This window comes from Nilaparvata lugens, chromosome 1, assembly GCF_014356525.2.
Source record: "Nilaparvata lugens isolate BPH chromosome 1, ASM1435652v1, whole genome shotgun sequence".
NCBI classification, from domain to species: Eukaryota; Metazoa; Arthropoda; class Insecta; order Hemiptera; family Delphacidae; genus Nilaparvata; species Nilaparvata lugens.
Genome location: NC_052504.1, coordinates 66,622,389 through 66,644,848, shown reverse-complemented (window position 1 = coordinate 66,644,848; position 22,460 = coordinate 66,622,389). Strand labels below are relative to the sequence as shown.

Sequence of the window (22,460 nt, the reverse complement as noted above, 5' to 3'; positions counted from 1 at the left end):
TAATTTACCAAGGTTGATTATAAATTATTTTTATTTTGTTAACCAATTAATTATAATTTCAATAATCAAAAAAAATTAATTTAATTTGTGATACAAAGTTTACGTAGGTCTATAAGAAGCCCAATCGAATAGTTTTTCTATAGTAAATTATTATACAGTTGTTAATATTTTTAATATCAGCATAGAACTATAAAACTAAATTCAATCTATTTGTTCTCTAAACAGAACCTTGCGGAGCACGGGTTACCTGCTAGTATATTATAGATTGCAAACAAATACAGTATACAGAGTTGGTGAGAATTATGGAAACCGCTTAATATTTCTTTCACAAGGATAATTTGACATTAGTTTTCATTTAGGATCCTATTCAAATTGAAAACACTACTTCTCTGTCGCTTCAAAAATTAATTTCTCATTTCTCGAACGAATTTTACATAAATCATGATACATGATTTTGAACTGCCTTGACGAGCCATGAAGGATGAGCTGTAGTACGAGGAGATCCGATTATTGTGTCAAAAGTTATGAGTGTTTGAAATTTCGATCCTTGAGGTGTCGTTATGCCTCTTCACTAGTAAATACTGAAATTAAGTGAATCCAACGGGTGATAACATGATCTAATGAACTTATATAATGTTGCAAAATCTCGATGTGAAGACAATGAAGTTAGTGATGATGTTTGCAGCTGAAAATTAGGTTTATTTCTAAATACAAGGAGCATTGTTATCAGGTGCACCTGGAAATCTATATGAAATAGAACGTTCTATCTGGTCTCAGGTTGCAGAGCACAAATTTACGCCCAGAATGATTTTGAAATTACCTATATATTTCAGTGGTAACAATAGGAAAATATTGTTGATCAAAAACTAAAATTCATCAAAATTGATTTTTTCAGTCAAATTAATTTATGATTCATCAAAATCATAACTCAGTAATCATTGAAGATAGAAAGTTCCAAAAGATCTCATTTTATTTAGAATTATATAATCTAGAAATAGGATTTGAATAGGATCCCCAATGAAACCACTTTTTAATTATCTTTGTAAAATAAATTATCTTTGTAAGAGGTACGTTCCCTCTGTTATTATTTTAGTAAGTACCGGTACTAAAAGAAACCGTAGCACACATTTAATATTTAAAATTACATTTTAAAAAATGAGATAAACAAGTCAATCAGTATTTTGAGATAGGTACCAAACAAAAAAGATTCCTCTTATAGTACCTATAAAAATGTGTTTTCTTGTTAGTTCCTTAATTAAGAAATAATTTGAAATGAGACACTTAAGTGTCTCATACAGAAAGTGCTACAGAGAAGTCAACAAGTTGTATAGGATATATTATATTGTCATGTTAAACCAATAATATAGTACCTATATTAATTCAGAGCATTTTCGTGAGCGAGTTTCCAGACTCTCTAGAAGTTGGCTGGCCAGGTTGGTCTTGTGATCTGGGACATAGAACCTTTATTCTGTCAGCATTACGTGATCAGGGGTTCGAATCCCGCTGGTAGTCATGGACGTTTAATCATCTCATCAATCATCCAAGCAACCTTTCATATCAACGCACAGGCGTTAAAAACTTACATGGGCATCATCCACAATTAAAAAGTCAATGATCTAATTATATTAGAAATGATGAGAATTTTAATTTTAAATGAACCAGTAAACAAATTTATTATTAGAATTTGTTCCACATTTATAATTTCTGTAAGAAAATTACTGTTGCAACCATCATTCTGAGTTTTGAAGATGATTTCAAAACAGTGAAGATTATTATAAACTTAATGAAAACTTGTAATGTGATGTCATCAGATGCACAGTAAATGAGGGTTCTCCTTCAAATTCATCGGGTTTACATGTTGTTTTTACTGTTACGTTTGGACTAAGTTCGAGGAGCACATACTTGACTTGCCCGTCATTAGCCTTTTTCCTAATAACCAATGTCTTCAGATTCGAGCTCACTGAAAAATCACCTACCACCATTGTTTTACATTCAGAATCTTCACAACTGAATAATTCCTGTATCGATGTGCTATTTGGAAATTTTCTTAAAAGCTCACAAATTTCCTCTTCTGTTGCATGTTTCACCTTTATATCATGAACAAACTGATTATTTTCAGAGCACTGAGTCAATTGAGAGCCGTTTCCAATTATTTTTTTCATATTCCTATTTTCATCTACAAGCTCATCAATATTTCCTGAGAAATCTTTTATTGTACTACTTAAAGCATAGCAAGATTTCTTATTTAAACATCCGTTTGCTTGAAGATCACTAAGAAGTGATCTCTCTAAATTCTGATCTCTCCCTTCTTTTAGATTCTCTTTCTTGGTACGTTCAGAGTTTACCATGAGTTTCATCAAATTATCAGGACTATATGGGGCGCTTGAGAAAAGTGGTTCTTGGTTTTGAGTTGTATCAACAGATTGATTCTGTCCAAATAATGATTTTAGCTTCTCGTTTTCAGCAACAAGCTTATTTATCCATTGTGAAAATTCGTTCACTGTTGTATTCAAAGCTTTGGCTGATTCTTCATTCAAACATCCATTTGTTTGGAGATCATTTACAAGTAATTTTTGTATATTTTGATGCAGCTCTCCACTCATTTCTGCGTTTTCTGAAGTGTTCTCAGATTTAGTCACGGTTGAATAATTATTTGAGTTGAATTTAATGTTTGAAAAAGCCTGATTCCTGAATTCTGAATGCTCATTCGCTCCTGAAATACCGGTATCTCTTGAGAAAGACTTGTTCTGGCCAGTCGTAGAATTTTGTGGTGCTGATGAATCTGGAGACGGCTGATCCTCTGAAATTTCCATTTTGACGCCCATAGCGTGCATAGCTTCAAGCAAATTACGGATAGAATCGCTCTTGGTAAGATGTGATGATGTGTCATCCTCTCTATAATTCCAAGCATATGAAACATCTCTTTTTCCAAACATATTTCCACTGAACTGATCAGGGTTGAAGTGCCTAAATCCACCATATCTAAACATGATGCTCGCATAAGCGCGATCTATGATTGACGACGAATCTTGAGCAGACGAATTTTGTTTCTCATCCTCTCTCATTTTTCCATTTCCCTCAACGTTGTTCATTTCATCTTGACGTTTGTTTTGAGAACTTAGTTTTGGTAAATATGGCTGTTCTATTTCCACCTCTTCATCTACTGTTGAATTGCGACTGAAAGAGTCAGATTTTTTTGACCCTGTATCACCATTAGGTCCTTGATTCTCTTGAAAATGTCGCTCAGTAACATTATCCTGATGGACACTCGCGGCAGCTGAAAAATCACCACTACTAATAGGTGTACTCTGAAAGCCGAAATGTTGAGGAACAGAATCAATTGCCAGTTCACTTTCATTTGCTAATTTGGCTGATTGGGTATTGCTAGCCAATAGGTTTCGTTGTTTCATAATGTCGTGATAGATACATTCAGTGGCCAAATCACTGCTAACTGATGAATTGTAAAAAGATTGGCAAGATTCGTAAATATCTATTGCGCTGTCTGCAACGGGTGAATGTTTTGATCCGCAATTACTTGTTGAAGTGTTTATTTTTTCTAGAATATCACAGCAATCATGCTTGCTAGATAATAAATCACCACTTATTGGTGCTTCTTGAGAGAGTTGATCCATTTCAGATGACTCTTTTCTTAAATCAATGAGGATTTTTTCGACTTTAGGCAGATTTTCTTGGGCTGTTACACTTTCAACTCTACCTGAAATAAACAAATAAATCAATTGAATGTTTGAGAATTTTTCTTTGTGCATAAATAAACTTATAGGTAGTATTTACATATAAACTTGGGCAAATATAAACTCGAGGATAGGAATTCACACTTAGACCTACCTACTTAATTCTTTGGCTTAATTTGTTGATGAGTGTTAAAATTCATACAATGTAATAGAGATAGTAGCAAGATTTGTGACTATATTATACAGAATAACTCAAAACAAAACTTTAAGCTGATAAGATCTACCTACGATAATCAGCCTGCACTCTTTGAATTCAGTTAATGAGTAAAAGCAGGCCTTGCTCTTGATCCAGCTACCCAGAACTGATTTTAATTTTTCCATAGGTTTTGTAAAGTTACTGGCGGAATTGTAGGCATATATACATTATTTGGACCATATACAGTACTGTATTTGGATTAATAAAAGTAATTCTCTCTCATCAGAATAAGTTTGATTATTTTGCAATGAATAATTTATTAAATCAATAATCAATCAATAGTTTATATTTATCTCGATTAGTATGATAATTCATCTTTAAATTTAAAATGCTTTCATCACTAATTCAATTATGAAAAAAGATGAACACTGCTTCTTAGTAAACCCATCATTGCATCATTATGCTTGTATGTTAATTTGAGATAATTCAATAGCCGGAGGGTAATAGTTAACTACTGCTATTCTTCAGACTGTGGGTATATTTTCCAAAAAATCAAATTATAAACGATTAAAGCTAGTAATAACAAAATTACATTTTTATTGAACAAACTTCAACTTCAAAATGCTCTACATTCCTTTTAATAACTTAAAAAAGCTACGGTATCAGAATATAAAGCTATCATACCGTTATTTTATTAGAAGTCTTCAATTAAAATAAATTATCGTTAATTTTTATATTTTTTTTGTATCCAATGAATAAACTTTCACTCACGCCTTAAATTTGATAAAACTATCGGTCACTAAATATTACTTTTGTATGTTGAATCACTGTAGATCCGTTGACTGATAACGTTCATCGCATACAAGTCAGCTTGTTTCTGACCAAAAGCATCTGTGAAAAAAATACGGTACCATTTAAACATTTCAGTACCATTATACAGCAATAAAATCTGGTGTGGCGCACTCACACAACTTTCCTTGCCGTTATGAAAATTGATCACCTGACGCTAGTGTTCCCGAGCATCTCAAGTCTACTATTCAAAGATTTGAGCCAGCTGGTGACAGGGCAATAACGCTGGAGACACACAGTCATGAGGTCTGTTATCACTTCATAGTGAATGATTTAATAGAATCAACAATAATTTGCAATTGAAAAATTACATTTTCTCGAATTTAAAGCTTATTTTCAATTTTAGGTGAAAATGTTACTGAACATTAATTGTAGAGATTTTCATGCTCAATCTTTTCCACTTGAAATTTTTTGTTTAAATTGTTTATGAAGCCCGATAATTAGGAATCTGAAATTGAACTTTGCATTGATGGGGCGGAGCTCCCGAAATTTTTACAGATATGGGACTTGTGGCAGTTGATAGAGCTTATCGATGACTATTCTAGGTATGAATCTGATCAAAATCGTTGGAGCCGTTTCCGAGAAAATTCACAACTTTCCTTGCCGTTATGAAAATTGGTCACTTGACGCTAGTGTTCCCGCGCATCTCAAGTCTACTATCCAAAGATCTAAGCCAGCTGGTGACAGGACAATAGTGCTGCAGGCACATGAAGTCTGCTATCTCTTCATAGTGAATGATTTAATTGAATCAACAATTACCAACAGTTTGCAAATTGAATAATCTTATTTTCTCGAACTTTGAGCTTACTTTCAATTCTAGGTGAAAATGTTACTAAACATTAATTGTAGAGATTTTTATGCTCAATCTTTTCCACTTGAATTTTTTTTTGATACTTGGGAATCTAAAATCAAATTTTGCAAAGATGAGGCGGAGCTCCTGGAATTTTTACAGATATAGGACTTGTGGCAGTTGATAGAGATCACCAATAACTATATTAGGTATCATATTCATAAGAATCGTTGGAGCCGTTTTCGAGAAAATCGCGAAAAACCCTGTTTTTGCAATATTCTCTTCATTTTAGCCGCCATCTTGAATCGCATTTGATCGAAATTGTTCGTGTTGGATCCTTATATTTAAGGACCTTAAGTTCCAAATTTCAAGTCATTCCGTTAATTGGGAGATGAGATATCGTGTACACAGACACACACACACACACACACACACACACACACACACACACACACACAGACCAATACCCAAAAACCACTTTTTTGGACTCAGGGGACCTTGAAACTTATAGAAATATAGAAATTGGGGTACTTTAATTTTTTTTGGAAAGCAATACTTTCCTTACCTATGGTAATAGGGCAAGGAAAGTAAAAAGTCAATTCTGAAAAAATATTCTCAAATTTGTTGTATTACATTTTATTAATAAAACAAAGAAAATCTTATAGCACCCTTTATTTAAAAAAAAAAAAACTTTAAAATAGTTTAACAACTAGTTTCGGTGATAACTATTTTTAAAGTTTTTTTAAAAATAAAGGGTGCTATAAGATTTTATATTGAAAAAGTAGCCCATGTGAATGAAGTGTTTTTACATTTTATTATTACATGATAAATGCATTAATAAATATAAGATTATTATCAATTTATAGTATTTTATTAAAATCTAAGTATTTATTAAAAACTTCTATTCACAACATGTTTTCGGATTGGAAGGGCAAGATATTTTTTTCAGACCACTCCCGTATTTCGGATGGACACGTTCAACTGCCAGTCCCGGCTGCTTAATAATAGTCGTTATGTCATGTCAGAGGCCCCGAAATTGATCAGGTACAACCTGACACCAGACCTGAGCCAGCCAGGTCACTCGATATTATTATTAATATTAACATATTAATGCCATTATATAATGCCTTATAATTAAGCCCTCATCAAAATGTTGGTATTTTATTAGATTATAATAAACTAATATGTAAAATGACGGCCATGCTTCAATTTCAACTTTAACTAAATTGCAAAATGCATTTTTTAAAGAAGATTAATATTGATTCCGCAGTTTTTTTATAACTAAATGCTGATGGTTATTGTTTTATTTTATAATCGACAAATTCCTTTTCAAACTCAGTCTTCAAAGTGCGCAAATCTATTAATTGAAAAAATCATGCAAATTGAAACTCAAATTCTTTATTCTCAAAAAATAAACATGAAATAATATCATTTGAAATTGCCAAATTGTAGACATAATAAATTGGAAGTTCCTCATCTTATTATGACATGCCTGTGAGAGGCATGAGTTATCAGTTACATCAGTAAAATTATAATTAAAAAATCTGGTGTGGCACACTCACACAACTTTCCTTGCCGTTATGAAAATTGATCACCTGACGCTAGTGTAAACGCGCATCTCAAGTCAAAGATCTGAGCCAGCTGGTGACAGGTCAATAACGCTGGATACACACGAGATAATATGCTATCTCTTCATAGTGCCAACAGATGCCAACAGTTTGCAATTGAATAATTACATTTTCTCAAATTTCAAGCTTATTTTCAATTTCAGGTGAAAATGTTACTGGTCATTAATTGAAGAGATGTCCATGCTCAATCGTTTCCACTAGAATTTTTTGTTTAAATTATATCTGAGACCTGATAATAAGGAAATCTAAAAACAAACTTTGCATAGATGGGGCGGAGCTCCTGAAATTTTTACAGATATGGGACTTGTGGCTGTTGATATAGCTTATCAATGACTATTTTAGGTATAAATTTGATCAAAATCGTTGGAGCCATTTTCGAGAAAATCGCGAAAAACCCTGTTTTGACAACATTTTCGCCATTTTAGCCGCCATCTTGAATCGCATTTGATCGAAATTGTTCGTGTCGGATCCTTATAGTGTAAGGACCTTAAGTTCCAAATTTCAAGTCATTCCGTTAATTGGGAGATGAGATATCGTGTACACAGACGCACATACACACACACACATACATACATACACATACAGACCAATACCCAAAAACCACTTTTTTGGACTCAGGGGACCTTAAAACGTATAGAAATTTAGAAATTCGGGTACCTTTTCGGAAAGCAATACTTCCCTTACCTATGGTAATAGGACAAGGAAAGTAAAAGAGAATAAATACTTTCTTATCACAATCATGGATGAGCGTTTTGCTACTGTTGCAACTTTTAGCCCAGTCAATAAAGGTTTTTTCGATCCGAAAATTAAATATAAGCTGAATCTTTTACCATCGATAGAAACCTCCCAGAGGGTCATTCTCCCAAAAGTCCCAAGAAATCCCCTTGGAACTTTCCCCCCCAGCCCCCCTCAAAGTTGAAAAATGCAGGTAATCACGGAAAATCAATTATCTCTGTACCCATTGATCAGAAACAGTTCTATTATATGCCATTCGATTCGTTATATTATGGACTACAATATTAGTTATATTAATTTTTTAATAAAATTAACAGTTTTCTTGATAAAATAATATATATGTAAAAACTTAGGGGGTTTGCGATTTGATTTTTTTGTTTTCTTCGATTAACTTCAAAGCAAGTAGTTTTAAAGAAAAATGAGCCGAATAATTAATGTAGCCACTCTCATTGCAAATCCATTGATGTATGTTGTTATGTATTTGCGATTCGATTCGACGCCGTGGAAGGGGAAACAGTCGACGCGGAACGGCACGGCTGACTCTCTTAGCCATAGTAAACAGCAAACTGGAAATCAATTATCTCTGTAACCATTAATCAGAAAAAATCTATCATAATGTCATTCGATTCGTTAAATTGAGGATTACAATATTAGTCGGATTCATTTCCTCAATAAATCGAACAGTTTCCTTGATAAAATAATATTATAATGTAAAAATTTAGGGGTTTTTCGATTTGATTTTTTTGTTTTCACCGATTATCTTCGAACCAAGTAATTTTAAAGAACAATGTGACGAATAATTATTGTAGCCACATTCATTGTGAATACATTGATGTATATTGTTATGTATTTGCGATTCAAGTTGACGCTGTGGAAGGGGAAACTGCCGACGCGGCTGACTCCCTTCACCATGGTAAACAGAATAATACTGCTGTCTACATTGCATCTCATTTACACTATGGCGCTCGAAACAATTAATTTTGTCTATTGTTTTAACATGCGCTGTGTATAGATTTTCACTTTTCAATACTTTAAAAAAATATTACAATTTTCTTGATTTAACCATGCTCATGATAAAAATCAGGATTTCGTTGTAGCTCACATAATTTATTATATTAATTTGAAGTGTGCCTTCTCCATACGAGTCAGAGGTAACACAATTTGATAACTCTAGTTTCAGATATTGATGTTTTTCAACGAAGTTTCATGATATATTTTTGTCCGACTCCTTCATCTTATCCTTATTTTGTGAAAAATGAAGATTCAAAATTTCTTTTCATAGCTTTCCTTGTGTTTTATCTTGTTTCATCACTCTTTATAATTTAAACACTTGATAATGGAATGAATATCATCAGATTACGTGAACAAAAAAAATAAAAGGGTGGGCCTACCTGAGATACTATATATGATAACACTGTACTCCTGATAAGTTGAAAATTTTCAAGCTGAAAGTAGGTTAATTTGTTGCACATTCGGTTCAAATATTAACAAATGTTACCAAATATTACCAATATTATCACATATAGTGAGAACGAATTACTCTGAAGCTTTCTATTCTCACTGAACATGAAGAGGCAATACCAAGCCAGAATCGCAGTTCCGTTCAAATCATTATTATCAGAGCTTTTAAATTGATGCTATGTAAATTTAACTATGGATGTTATCCTCATCTCACAATTTCCCTATTTATCCTTATCCTGATTCAGGATAAAGTAGTTGATCTCTATAATCACAAAAATCGATGTACAGTACCTATAATAAATAGTAAAAATAACAAAATTTCTAGTAATAATGCAACTTTCTCTAGGTACGAATTTCAAGGCTTATGAAATGACTTTTTCTCAATCACAGGCAGAAATTCCAATGGTCATCATAATATGACCAAAATTGTTGTATTGATGAAAATTGTTTGTATTGTACATTGTTCGACGTTAGATAGGTTACATCTTTAAGGTAATCAACGTATTTAGGATTATCATGTTTATGAATGAAAGCGAGACTGTGATAGAAGATTAGTCAAACTGAAATATAAACATTATATACAATGCATATTTCTGATCAATTATAATTACAAATGATAGTATCAAGCCGAAATGAATTGAGCAACTGAATTTCAAAGTTACTATCCACTGTTCAAATCGCACTGTGATTTCATTTTACTTCCAAATGGATTGAATTGCCTCACTCTTCAACGTAACAATTATTGTAAAAAAAAAACAGTGGAATGTGAACGTCATCCAAATAGCATTTGAATTTCAATTTTCAGATCAATGAAATTCATAAAAAACTAATTCTTGAGAGAATAGTGATGAATTGCAAACAGTGCAAGTAACATTGATACAAAGCGATACAATGAAAATCAACATCGATTAATTTAATACTGGACTTATCAAATTCATATTACCGTTAATTTATATTATTTATAAAGCTTATAAAATGTAAAACCAACATTTTAAATTTTCTCTACTGGAGCAAAACATAGATAGAAAATAAAGAAGAGTCCATTATAAGCACAATATACTTGTGTACTATAATTCACTTGAACTAACTCATCACTTCAACCCTTCAATGATCACAATGAACTAGAATGGTATAAAAACCATGAAATTGATAATCAGGTACATTTTTCAAATAGCTTTACCCAACTAAATCTGTGAATGCTAAGTCATAAGAAATCATGTTCAATAGATTTAATTTGAATGCTTCAAATAGAAAATGATCTATTCTTTTGGTGCTGGAGGAAGGAGATATTGAAGGTACTTCCTCAAGAGAGATTTCGAGTTCTTCATGATCGCCTGAGCGTGAGTGGAGTATTTTTTGGAATGGATGAGAATGGAAAGTTAACATTCGGGAACCAGGATGCGGATCAGAAATTGCGGGAGGTGCTGGGAAATCACGCAGAGACGGTACTGCAGGCGACGAGAGAGCAACAGGAGCGAGGCGACAACGCTGCAACGCGTGAGCAACAGTGAGGCGTGGCCGTCAGCCATGATCAGGACAATCACACTATTGAGTTAAGTGTTATGGTCTTCAATGTAGCAGGCTTAAAGGGTAAGCCATATTCCCAATTGTTTAGTTTTTTAATGGGGTTCGATTGTTTTGTTTTGTTGGAAACGCATGTTGAAGAGGGAGACCATATAGTTTATGAAAATTATTTGAAGGATTATGTTTCAAGCTGGGAATTCGCATTAAGAGATGCTCACTTTGGTAGGGCGAAAAAAGGTCAGCTAATCGCAATAAGGAAAATTATGAGAGATTATATTACAACTAGTATTTTGAACGGTAGACAAGTGATCAAATTTGTAAAGCAAGATATTTATGTGGTCCCAGTTTATTTAAGCGGTGGCTTACAAGCGGATTGGGATTTTGATTATTATGCACTGTATGATTTTTTAAGTTCGTGGAATGATACTAATAACCTTATTGTGATGGGTGATATGAATGGGAGAATTGGTAATTCTCAGAATCTACCTCCAGATTTGAGTTTAGATAATATCACTGTGAGTCATATCCGTAGCTCCAAAGATAGTGTTATTAATGCAAAAGGTAGAAAGATTATAGATTTCTGCGAAGATTTTAACTTGTTAATATTAAATGGAAGAGTTAGGGGTGATACTGATGGTGAATATACTTTAATAAATGCAAGGGGAGCTTCAGTAATCGATTTATGTTGCGTAGCATTAGATCGTTTAAAAGTAGTTAAGGAATTTAGTGTTTTACCTGCAATGTTTTCAGATCATATGCCTATTGTTTTGAATGTGTTTAGTGATAAGTTGGAATTCAATCAAAATTTGCTACCGTTATTACCGAAATTGACATGGGGAAAACTAGATGACAGTGGTTATGCTGAAAGGCTTGCTAGGGAGAGTCGTAAAATAGATTTTCTACCAGGAAACATAGATGCAGCAAATAATTTATTGACAAAATTGATAGCTGATTCAGCTAGCGGCTCAATATCGCAGAGAGGAAATAAGATTGATGTCAGGAAAAATGCCTGGTTTGATGGAGAATGTGTAAGATACAGAGATCGCGTGTTTGCGCTTCTCAAATTATTTAGAAGAACGAATTCCAAGCAAGTGAAGAACGATTACACGTCAAAGATGAAGGAATATAAGTTGTTATGTAAGAGAAAGAAAGAAGCTTATTGGGCCGACATTAAGGAAAAACTAAAACCTGTAAGGGATTCTAAGAAATTTTGGGAGCTGGCTCGGTTTTTCAGGGAGGGAAAACTTACGCGAAGTGGAAATATTAGTCCAGAACAATGGATACAGCACTTTAGACAGGTGTATACACCTGTTAGATGTAGTGGACCGATATCGTGGGTTGAGCCTCTTGTTATCGACGATTCATTAGACAAGCCAATCGAGATAACAGAAATAGATTTAGCTTTGAAAAAAGCTCGAAACAAGAAAGCACCAGGTGTTGATAGAATACCGGCTGAGTTTTTTAAAGAAGCGCCAATAGAATTCCGACAGCTACTGTGCATGTTTTATAACCGTATATTTCGTTTTCTTGATGTACCAGAGTCATTCACAAAGTCTATAATATTTCCATTGTATAAGAAAAATGATCCCAATAATCCTGAGAACTACAGAGCGATTTCATTTACTAATGCAATTTACAAAATATTTGTAAGTGTCTTGTTGACAAGATTGGAGAAGTGGATTTATGGTCGAGAAGTCATAAGTGAGAATCAAGCAGGTTTTCGGAAAGGTTACTCCGCAATTGATAACATTTATATTCTTTTCAACGTAATTAAACATTCTCTATCCAAGCGTAAAAGATTATACTGTTTCTTCGTCGATTATAAAGCTGCGTTCGATTCAGTAGAGAGACAAGCACTCTTTTATAGACTGGCTGAGATAGGAGTTTCAAATAAATTTGTTAATTTAATAAGAGCACTATATGGGCCGAATGCAAAATCATCAATATGGTGCAAGGAGGGGCGTCAAACTGAAGACATAAGTATTGAAAGCGGATTAAGGCAGGGCTGTCTGATGTCTCCACTTTTGTTCTCCGCATTTATTTATGATATTTGCGATATTTTGGGAGGGGGAATCAAGGTAGGAGATATGAAATTGAACGCTCTTCTTTATGCAGATGATCTTGTAATCATTTCCGATAATGTTACTGAAATGCAGAGAATGATCGATAGACTACATACTTATTGTAATCGCTGGAATCTTGTTATTAATATGGAGAGATCAAAGATGATGGTTTTTAGAAATGGAGGAAAGCTATGTAAAAGGGAGAAGTGGAAGTATGGGGGTGAACCTGTAGAAATTGAGAAGGAGTATAAGTATTTAGGTTTAGTTTTTACATCAACTCTGTCATTAACGGCTCATTTCAGGCAAAAATTAAGTACAGCAAAATTTGGAATTCAGAGTTTGTGGAATAAACTGATAGCAAATGACGATGTGACTGTCTCAACAAAATGGCAAGTTTTCAATGCAGTTAGTAGATCAACGGTTACTTATGCAGCACAGGTGTGGGGTTATCAGGAAAGAAACGATCTAGAAATATTCCACACATTTTTTTATTAAGCGTCTTTACTGGTTACCTAGAAATACTCCTAATTATATATTGTATTTGGAGACTGATGTAAAAGAAATGTATCTCCAAACTTTAAGAATGAACAGAGATTATGTTTTGAAAACAATAGCGTTATCAGATAACAGGTTTCCCAAAAAAATTACCATTACGATGGCTCAAAATAAGTTTGGATGGTGCGAGGAGTGGAGAAGGCTGTTCGGATTGAATGATATTAATTGGGTGGACCCAGTGACTCAGTCTGATGAATGGAAATTGAAAAGCTCAGATGTAATTAATAAGATTGAAGAAAAGTGGATAAGAGATTTATGGAATAGAGCTGAAAATGCACATTATCACTCAATCTATGCTGAGCTCAGACTGGAAAATAATCAAATGAATAAAAGCTACATGAATGATAAGAATAAGAGACGGTTCATTAGTAATATATTCAAAGCAAGAGGCTCCTTATTGCCATTAAATTTCAGACCGGGTAGAGAGGGGGCTAATATAATATGTTCTTTGTGCAATAGTGGGGAAAGGGAAGATATTTATCATTTTATAGGCCGCTGTAAGGTATTGGGAGAGCAAAGGAAAAATTGGTTACAACACAAATTACTAGGAGACGAAGTAGTGCGGAGATATCTTAACGGGGAGGACTGGGTGCGGTTGGAGGGGTATTTAAGATCAGCGGGAACATATAGAAATTTCCTTATTAATGAATTCAATTTTTGAAATGTGAAATAGTTAGTATTCTTAACCTAGGCTTCTCTGTAATATATTGTTTTTGTTATTGTTGTTTACCTGAATCTTATCTTGTTTTGTAAATGAGAATAAACTTTGTTTTTCAATTATAGTTCGTCTATGTTGAGGAAGGCCTATAACTATTCTTGTATAGAGTACCGGAGTCAATTACTGAAATTTATCAAACGTTTTATCTTGATTAGTTAAGGAAAACTATTATCTTTATCTACCAACTCTGGCTGACGGCTTCGGCCATGCCTAATGAATTTTTGTCAACCATAGAATGAATAATACTGCATGTTACTTCATTGGATAAAATGTAAAGTGTCTATTATTCGATGTAATTGTGTATTGAGAACAATAAAATTCTTTTCTATTCTATTCTATTCTTCTATTCTATTCTGATCTATTCTTTTGGTGCCCTAATCAAAATCAATTTCAATCAACATTAATCGACATAAAGAAAAGCTTCTGCCAACCTTGTGTAATGAATGACAAGATGCGAGTGGAGGTGAAAAATCGATATGTTAACAAAAATAATAGAAGATGATGAATCATCTTTCAATTAATCTTATACGGTAGGGTACTTTGTGGTTAAATACTTAAATGTGAAACACTTTCATGACTTCCTACCTTTTATGCATGCTTACTCTTCCTTAATTTGTATGATTGCATGGCTTTCATCTTTAGAATCTACTGAATTTTCATATTGGACTGTCTAAATAATGTAGATTCAACTAGTAAGAATGGAAGATAAGCTACTTTACAGAGAAAATCATAGAAAGTTTCAACTCAACAAGCCCAATGTATAATTTTTTATGCCTCAGCCATCATATATATTTGGCTCAACTGAAGGTATATTATCAACCTGGCTTGGAGAATATTAACTGTAGAAAACAGCAAACACTGCACGTTATGATTTTTCAGGAAATCGCCACTGTTAACACTATTGTAATCTATGATTTATCTCAGTTTTTGACATTCATAACTTATGATAAATTTTAGCATAAAATTATGATCATACACACATATTTCAAATATGTATTATATTATGTAATAGTATGAATATTTTATCGGTTGCAAACAATATTTTTGTCTGTCATAGAATGCATGATTTAGCACATATGGTAACAACAAAATGATTTTAGAGAATTAAAATGTGAAAAATTAGTTTCATCGCATGTCAAAACAATAGACAAAATTGATTGTTTCGAGCGCCATAGTGTGAATAAGATGCAACTTAGAAAGCAGTAGGCCTACTACTGTATTTTACTGTTTACTATGGTGAAGAGAGTCAGCCACGCCGTACCGCGTCGACTGTTTCCCCTTCCACAGCGTCAAATCGAATCGCAAATAAATAACAATATACATCAATGGTTTCGCAATGAATGTGGCTACATTAATTATTTGTCTAATTTTCTTTAGATTATTTGCTTCGAAGTTAATCGGAGAAAACAAAAATCAAATCTAAAACCCCCTAAATTTTTACATATATATTATTTTATCAAGGAAACTGTTCGATTTATTGAGGAAATGAATTTTTTAGTCCATAATGTAACGAATCGAATGACATATGATAGATTTTTTTCCGATTAATGGTTACAGAGATAATTGATTTCCAGTTTGCTGTTTACTATTGCTAAGAGTCAATATTTTTAAGTCGAAAATATTTTTTCATGAATCGTTTACAGCAGGTGAAAGAAGAAGTTATATTGTACATTTCAAGATCAAGTAATTATTTTTATAATGAGGGGTTACCGAGATACATATAGCTTTGAATATAGAAATTGGCTATTTTTTGTGTATTGGAATATGGGCTTAAGTACACTCAACAATAAATTTTCCACTTTTCGACCGAATTTGACTCATGATGCATGATTTTGGACCGCCTTGACGTGCCGAGAAGAATGAAGTGTAGTACGATGAAATCTGAGCATTGTGTCAGATGTTATAAGTGTTTGAAATTTTGATACTTGAGGTGTCCTTAAGCGCGCCTCTCCACTAGGAAATACTGAAATGAAGTGCATCTAACGGGTGATTCTCATAGAACATAATCTCATGAACGTATATCATTGTGCGAATTATCAATGAGAAGACTATGTAGTTGGTGGTGATGGTTGAAGCTGAAAATTAGGTGTTTTTCACAATACAAGGAGCATTGTTGTCAGGTGTACCTGGAAATCTATATTAGATAGAGCGCTCTATGTGATCTCAGATTGTAGAGCACAAAAATACGCTCAGAGGGATTTTAAATTATTTATTTAAATGGTAACAATCAGAAGATATTGTTGATCGAAAACTAAAATTCATCAAAATTGATTTTTTCTTCAAATTTCACTCATTTTTGAAAAATCATAACTCAGTACACATTGGAGATAGAGAGTTCCGAATGATCTCATTTTATTCAGAATTTCATAATCTAGAAAAAAGGCGAGAGCAAATTTTTCTGTCCGATTACGAGATTTGGCAGAAATAGCTGAAAACTGGAAAATGAGCCGAAAATACGAGGTTCTTGGGCCACTCTGTATCTAGCACAAGGAAATTTTGCATGAAGAAATTGGTTCTGGACTTCTCTTATGTACCCAAATAATATATTAAAAAATCAGAACTACAATATAAATTGCAAGCACACCCCCTTTTTTATGTCTATATTGACTGGACTAAATAGTTTTATGCAATAAAACAAATTATAATTAGTCCCTAAGATAATCTATCTAGTTTTTTTAATTTTTCAACCCCATTATCAATATCATAAATATTTTTATTGAATAGGCCTATGTCAATATATCCTGAAAAAAATTGATCTTAGTTCTGAATACGCAAACAATGGAGTTGAAATTATGTTTATGTATGGAATAGCCTAATTAAATAGAAGTTGACCTCTGAGCAGTCATTACTTGATCGTCTTGGCAAAAATTAATATTGCTTCCCGGATTTCCTCGCTTGAAAATCATCATTCTATATTATGCTCTCTGAATAAAAAAATCAATATTTGTTAGATCGAAGATGTTTCGAGTAGAGTAGAGATTTTCTAGATCAACATACCCTAATTCCATATTTTTTCAATACTTTGGCTACATCTTTGCAGGCAATACGATCAATTAAAAGCAAAGATATTTTCTAATTTTTATAATGATTGATCCTACTTGATTTACAAAAATATAGTTAAAACTCATTCGACATGATTTGAGTATGGCATGATCTGAATTCTGTCATAAATAAAGTTAGTAGCCTACATTGAAAAATCAATAAGAAATCAACAATCAAGTGCTAAGAAATAACTTTGAACCTACTAGGTATTTGAAAAATTTAATAAATGTAAATATATTAATCTAGTTGATCATTGAAACATTTTTATGTATTCTCTTCTGCCTCAAGTTTCGGTATGATGGTGCTGTGGCGGAATAGGAAATACCACCTCTGGCCCTTCGAAATCAAAGAGCTTGTCTGCGATGGATCCTGAAAATTTAGAGAGACACACTGGATATTCAACCTCACAGTCGCTTAATGTTGAAACACATTGACGTTTCAGTATTGGCATCTTCGTGTAATAGTTTCTTTTTCCAAAAATGTCTGCCATTTTATTCGCATCCCAATCAAATTTGGAATGTTTTTCAGATTTTCCATTATAAAATTTAGTTTCTTCAATACAGTTTTCAAATTTATCTTCCAGTCTCACAAATCTGGGATCTGACACATGTTTCTTGCCTGTAATGATTGCATCTCATAATTTATCTTGGATAGTATTAAGGTAACAAATTGCTCACTCAAATAAAGGCTTATTAGATGGTTAAATTAGTACCCTAAGTAGGCTCATATGCTAAACATGCTATAAGATGGGCTACATTACATAACTTTATATTGGACGTTTGACTATAGGATAAGTGGTATAAAAATTTGTGACTTCAGAAACCTTTTAGAATTTTAAAATCCTCAATTAAATGAATGTTGTAGTAAATTTTTTATGTAAAGTTCTTTTCACTCTTCTATGCTAGTTGTCTAGCATAGCATTCTGCAAACTACAATATTTGAAGAAATATTACCTAATAAATTTGATGACTTATGAAAGAAACAATCTGTGGTCATATATTCCTCTATCAAAAGCACTTACAGTAGCTTAGCCCACTGTAATTTTATGGAAATGAGCATGATGTCACATGATAAATAAGTGAAACTAATATTCTAAGAAATAAACGGAGTGTCTGATAAGTCACTCCCTATTTTTATACAGCTGTCATTTCTTTATTTATGAACCAATTTTGTTAGAACTACATTTGTTAGATAGAGCACTCCTTGAGGTTATGTTTAACACCAATTTTCATTTGTTTCAGTTTTAAAATGGCTCCTCTCTTGACTGTGGAAGAAAGAGCCAAAAACGCAGCTTGTTATGAGGTCTGGGGGATCTGTGGTGCAACTACAAAGGTGGTGGAGGGCTGAACGAGGGATCCATGCAACACTGGATGCAAAAAAACTAAGATCGTTCTTAAGAATTGTTGCAACAGAGTAATGTGAAAGACCACTTTCACGAAATCCTTGACGCATTGATTTCTTAGGGCTCCTCATGAACATTTCATGAACTCTGTCAACATTCTCTGCTGTCCTTGACGTTTGATGGTCTTCCTGATCGTCTTGCATCTGCGACACTCACTGTTGTTAGTGATTTTAAATGGCAATTTTTAACATTGTTTGCATCCAGTGTTGCATGGATTCCTCGTTCAGCCCTCCACCACCTTTGTACTCGCACCACAGATCCCCAGACCTCATAACGAGCTGCTATTTTGGCTCTTTCTTCCATAGTTAAGAGAGGGGGCATGTTAAGCTGGAACAAATGAAAATTGTTGTTAAACATAGCCTCAAGGAGTGCTTCATCTAACAAATGTAGTTCTTACAAAATTGATTCATAAATAAAGAAATTATAGCTGTATAAAAATAGGGAGTCACTTATCAGACACCTGTATAACTTCGAATATTTCCAAATTAAAGTCAGAGTATGCACGTATACAGTAACTTATATTGGCAGGAAACTAACAAAGCTATAATTTTATTTTACCTTTACTGGATGACAGGTTGTTGTCCATAACACCACTATCATCCGAACCAATTTCGATCAGCCAATTGGACCAATGCAAGTCGCTAGCCATTTCTCGAACGATCATCATTTTTACGTTAGAATCTGGTAGGAGATGAATGACTATCCTTGGTTGGCGATTAGGACTTTCAAAATGGAACAATACATGTTTTGAAGAGTCCCTCAGATATAATCCAAATCTCTTCTCAATGTCTTCATCTGATATTTCATTTATCCTAACCAGCTCAGTTTCAGTTCCAATTGCAGTGGTATCATCTTGCTTGGGAGTCTGCATTGCTGGTTGATTACCCATTGAGTTTCTCGCCCTTTTTCGCCTTTCACATTCACTGACAATTTCTTCCATCCATTTGGCAAATTTTATTGAAGTTGTTTTGGCAGTATTTGCTGCATCTTCACTGATAAGGCCAGAAGCGTCCAATTTAGAAAGTAGCTGCTTCTCAAATAAATTTGAAATAATTTCACCTTTTTCTGACAATTCTGAGTTGACTTCTTTGGATTGTATTATATCCGATATTTGTTTCAAACTATCTTGTCTCAGATTAGTTTTGTTTGCGCTTGATTGAACACCTCTAGAAGCCAAGTTTTCACTTCCATAAGTGTAGAAAGTGATATAATCATCAATGTCCATTTCGCGAGTTGTTATAACCGGGGGTTCAGCATATGAAGGGGAAGGTGGAGGTGCAGGAGGGGTGACATCATGAAAAGAGCCGTCTTTTTTCGAGACATTAATACTGATTCCCATAGAAGCCATCGTTCTGAAAAACTCACTTAAGGAATTATTGTTATCCATATCTCTGAGGTAACTTTCTTTGTTAAGTATGGCTTCCTGATTATGGATTCCAAATTGTAATTGGATAATTGGTTTCAATTTTTGTTTGACTGGCTCATTTTTCAAATTAATGTGATATCTGATGAATTTATTTTATTCGGTGAATTCGATTGTTTCTTCTTAATTTTTCTATCTTTATGTAAAAGATTTTATTTTATTGTTATTAAAACATTTTTAATTTAATTAGGCTTTTACAGTTGATTCATACATTTAAGTACGATGTATCTTTCTCTGACAAACCTTCAAAAGCTTCTGTAATTACAAATGATGATACAACTCTCTGTTGAACGCTTAACTTCTCCAGTAAGAAACACTGAAATATTTAGAAGAATGTCTGTTAGGCTAGCTTATTCCGATCAATTCAAATACATTATAATTGAAACTTCTAATCGTATTCACTTAATTTTTTATGAGGATTCATTTGTTATTACCAGAAATACCATTATGTTTGTATCAATGTTTTTGATTTATTATTTATGTGGTGTATGGCAAAAATCTGCAGTCAACTGAACGAGGTGTACCTGTCATACAATGATGATACACCTATAAATTAATTCTAGACTCAAATCAAATGCTTGCTGACTGCTGCTGCTACTGTCAATAAATAGGCTTAACTAAACATCAGAAACACGAAGTTTTGGATTTAACATTACATTGAAATGCGTTAACGATTCTTCCGCAGGTTTACCTACGTAAACCTTGTTACTTCCTCTAAATGATCAAATTTGGGCATTTTCCCAACATCGGGAGAGTTAAACCGCGTCCGCGCACTAGTTCTAAGACATTACTAAAACATTCAATCGGCAGTAGGATTAAGATTTATATATTTTCATCATATTTATCCTAGTTTTTGTGATATTTGGGTTACAAATTAGAAATGTTTAGAACGTTGAAAAGCTGTTTCGTTTTTTAAAATAACCTTAGTCAAATAAAAAACGTTTCATAAAAAGGAAAAATCACAAAACCCAAAGTCTTCTAATTTACTTTTCTTAAAATCAAGCCAGTTTTAATTTAACTCAGGGTACGTAGGTATTAAATTTTGGGTAAAATATTTTTGTCTGTGTAAACAAATCATTTTCCTACAAAGTTTTAAAATTATTTACAAACTTTTTCCATTGATTTTCCTAGCAGAATTAACTGAAAATACATTGATAGCACCAATTAAATTACATTCTCATAGTCTTGAGCAACGTTTACATCAGAGTTGTTAAAAAATCTTGCTCACAAATAGTTCATGCAATAAAGACCGTTAAAACCTTAATAAAATTGCCTGTAAAATAATTAAAATTTAAAAAATATGCTGTTTTGTACTGGATGATAAAATAGTCAAATTTTTTCTAAAACAATTAAAATTTTTTATTAAAATACTTTTCCTGTATAGGATATTTTACAAACAAGATATTTCTCATGATCCAAAACAAGATTAGGTTAAAAAATACAAAATAACGCTAGAATCCCTAAATTAATTATAAACAAACATGAAAATAGATACAAATGTGACATAGGAAAACAACAATCATCATTGTACTTACTCGGTGAAATATTTCTTTCAATTACAAGTTGAACTTGATTGAAATACTTTTAATTTTGAAAATGTGAAGTAAAGTAGAATGTTTTGCAATTTACATTTTGATGTCACTAAACGTCTTTTTTCTTCTTTAAAATTAAGTTTTAGAACTCTGGATGAATTACAGATGTGAACTGACAAGCTGTTGAAGGAACTGCGCATGCTTGACTTTCAAACTGATTTGAGCTACATTGCATAAGTGTGGCCGGTTGCAGACGAACCACTGTCGCGTGTGGGATATGGGAGCTACTATTTCCCTTCTGTGGTAACACAAACGCAGCGCATATGCATTGGCCCTGATACTTCCACATGGCGTTGCGCGCTGTGGTAGCGATTATTTTCCTTGCAACTGTGGTATCACTGGTTTAAGCACGACGCTTCCCCTAGCTTCTATACCAAAATCATACTAATGAGCGTTTTCTCAAATGTAGTTTGAAAGACTCTCTGCGTTGTATTGTTCTGTGGTATGTCGGTCCCACATGCCATAGTAGTACATCTGCAACCGGCCTTAATAATCAAGGCCTCCCATATAGATCAGTCATTGTATAATTCTGATACGGTTCTGATACTTGATGATAAAATGTCACGAGTGGATTAGGGTGACGTTAAAACTTTATCATCTAATGATTTCGTATATGAAAAGGTGCTCTCGTATCTACTGAGCTATTCATTCCAGAAGAATATCTAGAACTATTCGATATCTATCTATATAATAAGAGAGAGTAGGGTTATGTTTGTTCGCATCAAAACATGTCAACTTGTGGATTACATACCGGAAAAACGGGAATGATTTGGATCTCCAAATCTTGCAC

General features: G+C 33.3%; 1 protein-coding gene across 3 annotated transcripts; it reads right to left on the bottom strand.

Moving 5' to 3' along the window:
- Positions 1-1,388: 1,388 nt before the first annotated feature.
- LOC111046897 lies at positions 1,389-22,444 on the bottom strand. Of its 3 annotated transcripts, none has more exons than XM_039440306.1 (3): positions 21,614-22,444; positions 4,699-4,779; positions 1,389-3,715 (listed from the first exon to the last, which is right to left on the bottom strand). In XM_039440306.1, exons 2-3 carry the CDS (start codon positions 4,742-4,744, stop codon positions 1,773-1,775), a joined length of 1,989 nt encoding a protein of 662 aa, XP_039296240.1. In that variant the 5' UTR covers positions 4,745-4,779; positions 21,614-22,444; the 3' UTR covers positions 1,389-1,772. The 3 variants fall into 3 exon arrangements, with proteins under 3 accessions (XP_039296240.1, XP_022188235.2, XP_022188236.2); XM_022332543.2 differs by lacking the exons at positions 1,389-3,715; positions 4,699-4,779 and adding exons at positions 17,457-17,871; positions 19,214-20,394 and having other exon boundaries at positions 21,614-22,156; XM_022332544.2 differs by lacking the exons at positions 1,389-3,715; positions 4,699-4,779 and adding exons at positions 17,457-17,871; positions 19,214-20,007 and having other exon boundaries at positions 21,614-21,759.
- Positions 22,445-22,460: the final 16 nt, after the last annotated feature.

What these genes read in the sequence shown, in the direction of transcription:
- LOC111046897 (XM_039440306.1), bottom strand. Translation starts at nt 4,744, where the DNA reads ATGAACGTTATCAGTCAACGGATCTACAGTGATTCAACATACAAAA. An exon ending in CAGTGATTCAACATACAAAA is followed by an intron (nt 3,716 to 4,698) that starts GTAATATTTAGT and finishes TGTTTATTTCAG; the next exon opens with GTAGAGTTGAAAGTGTAACA.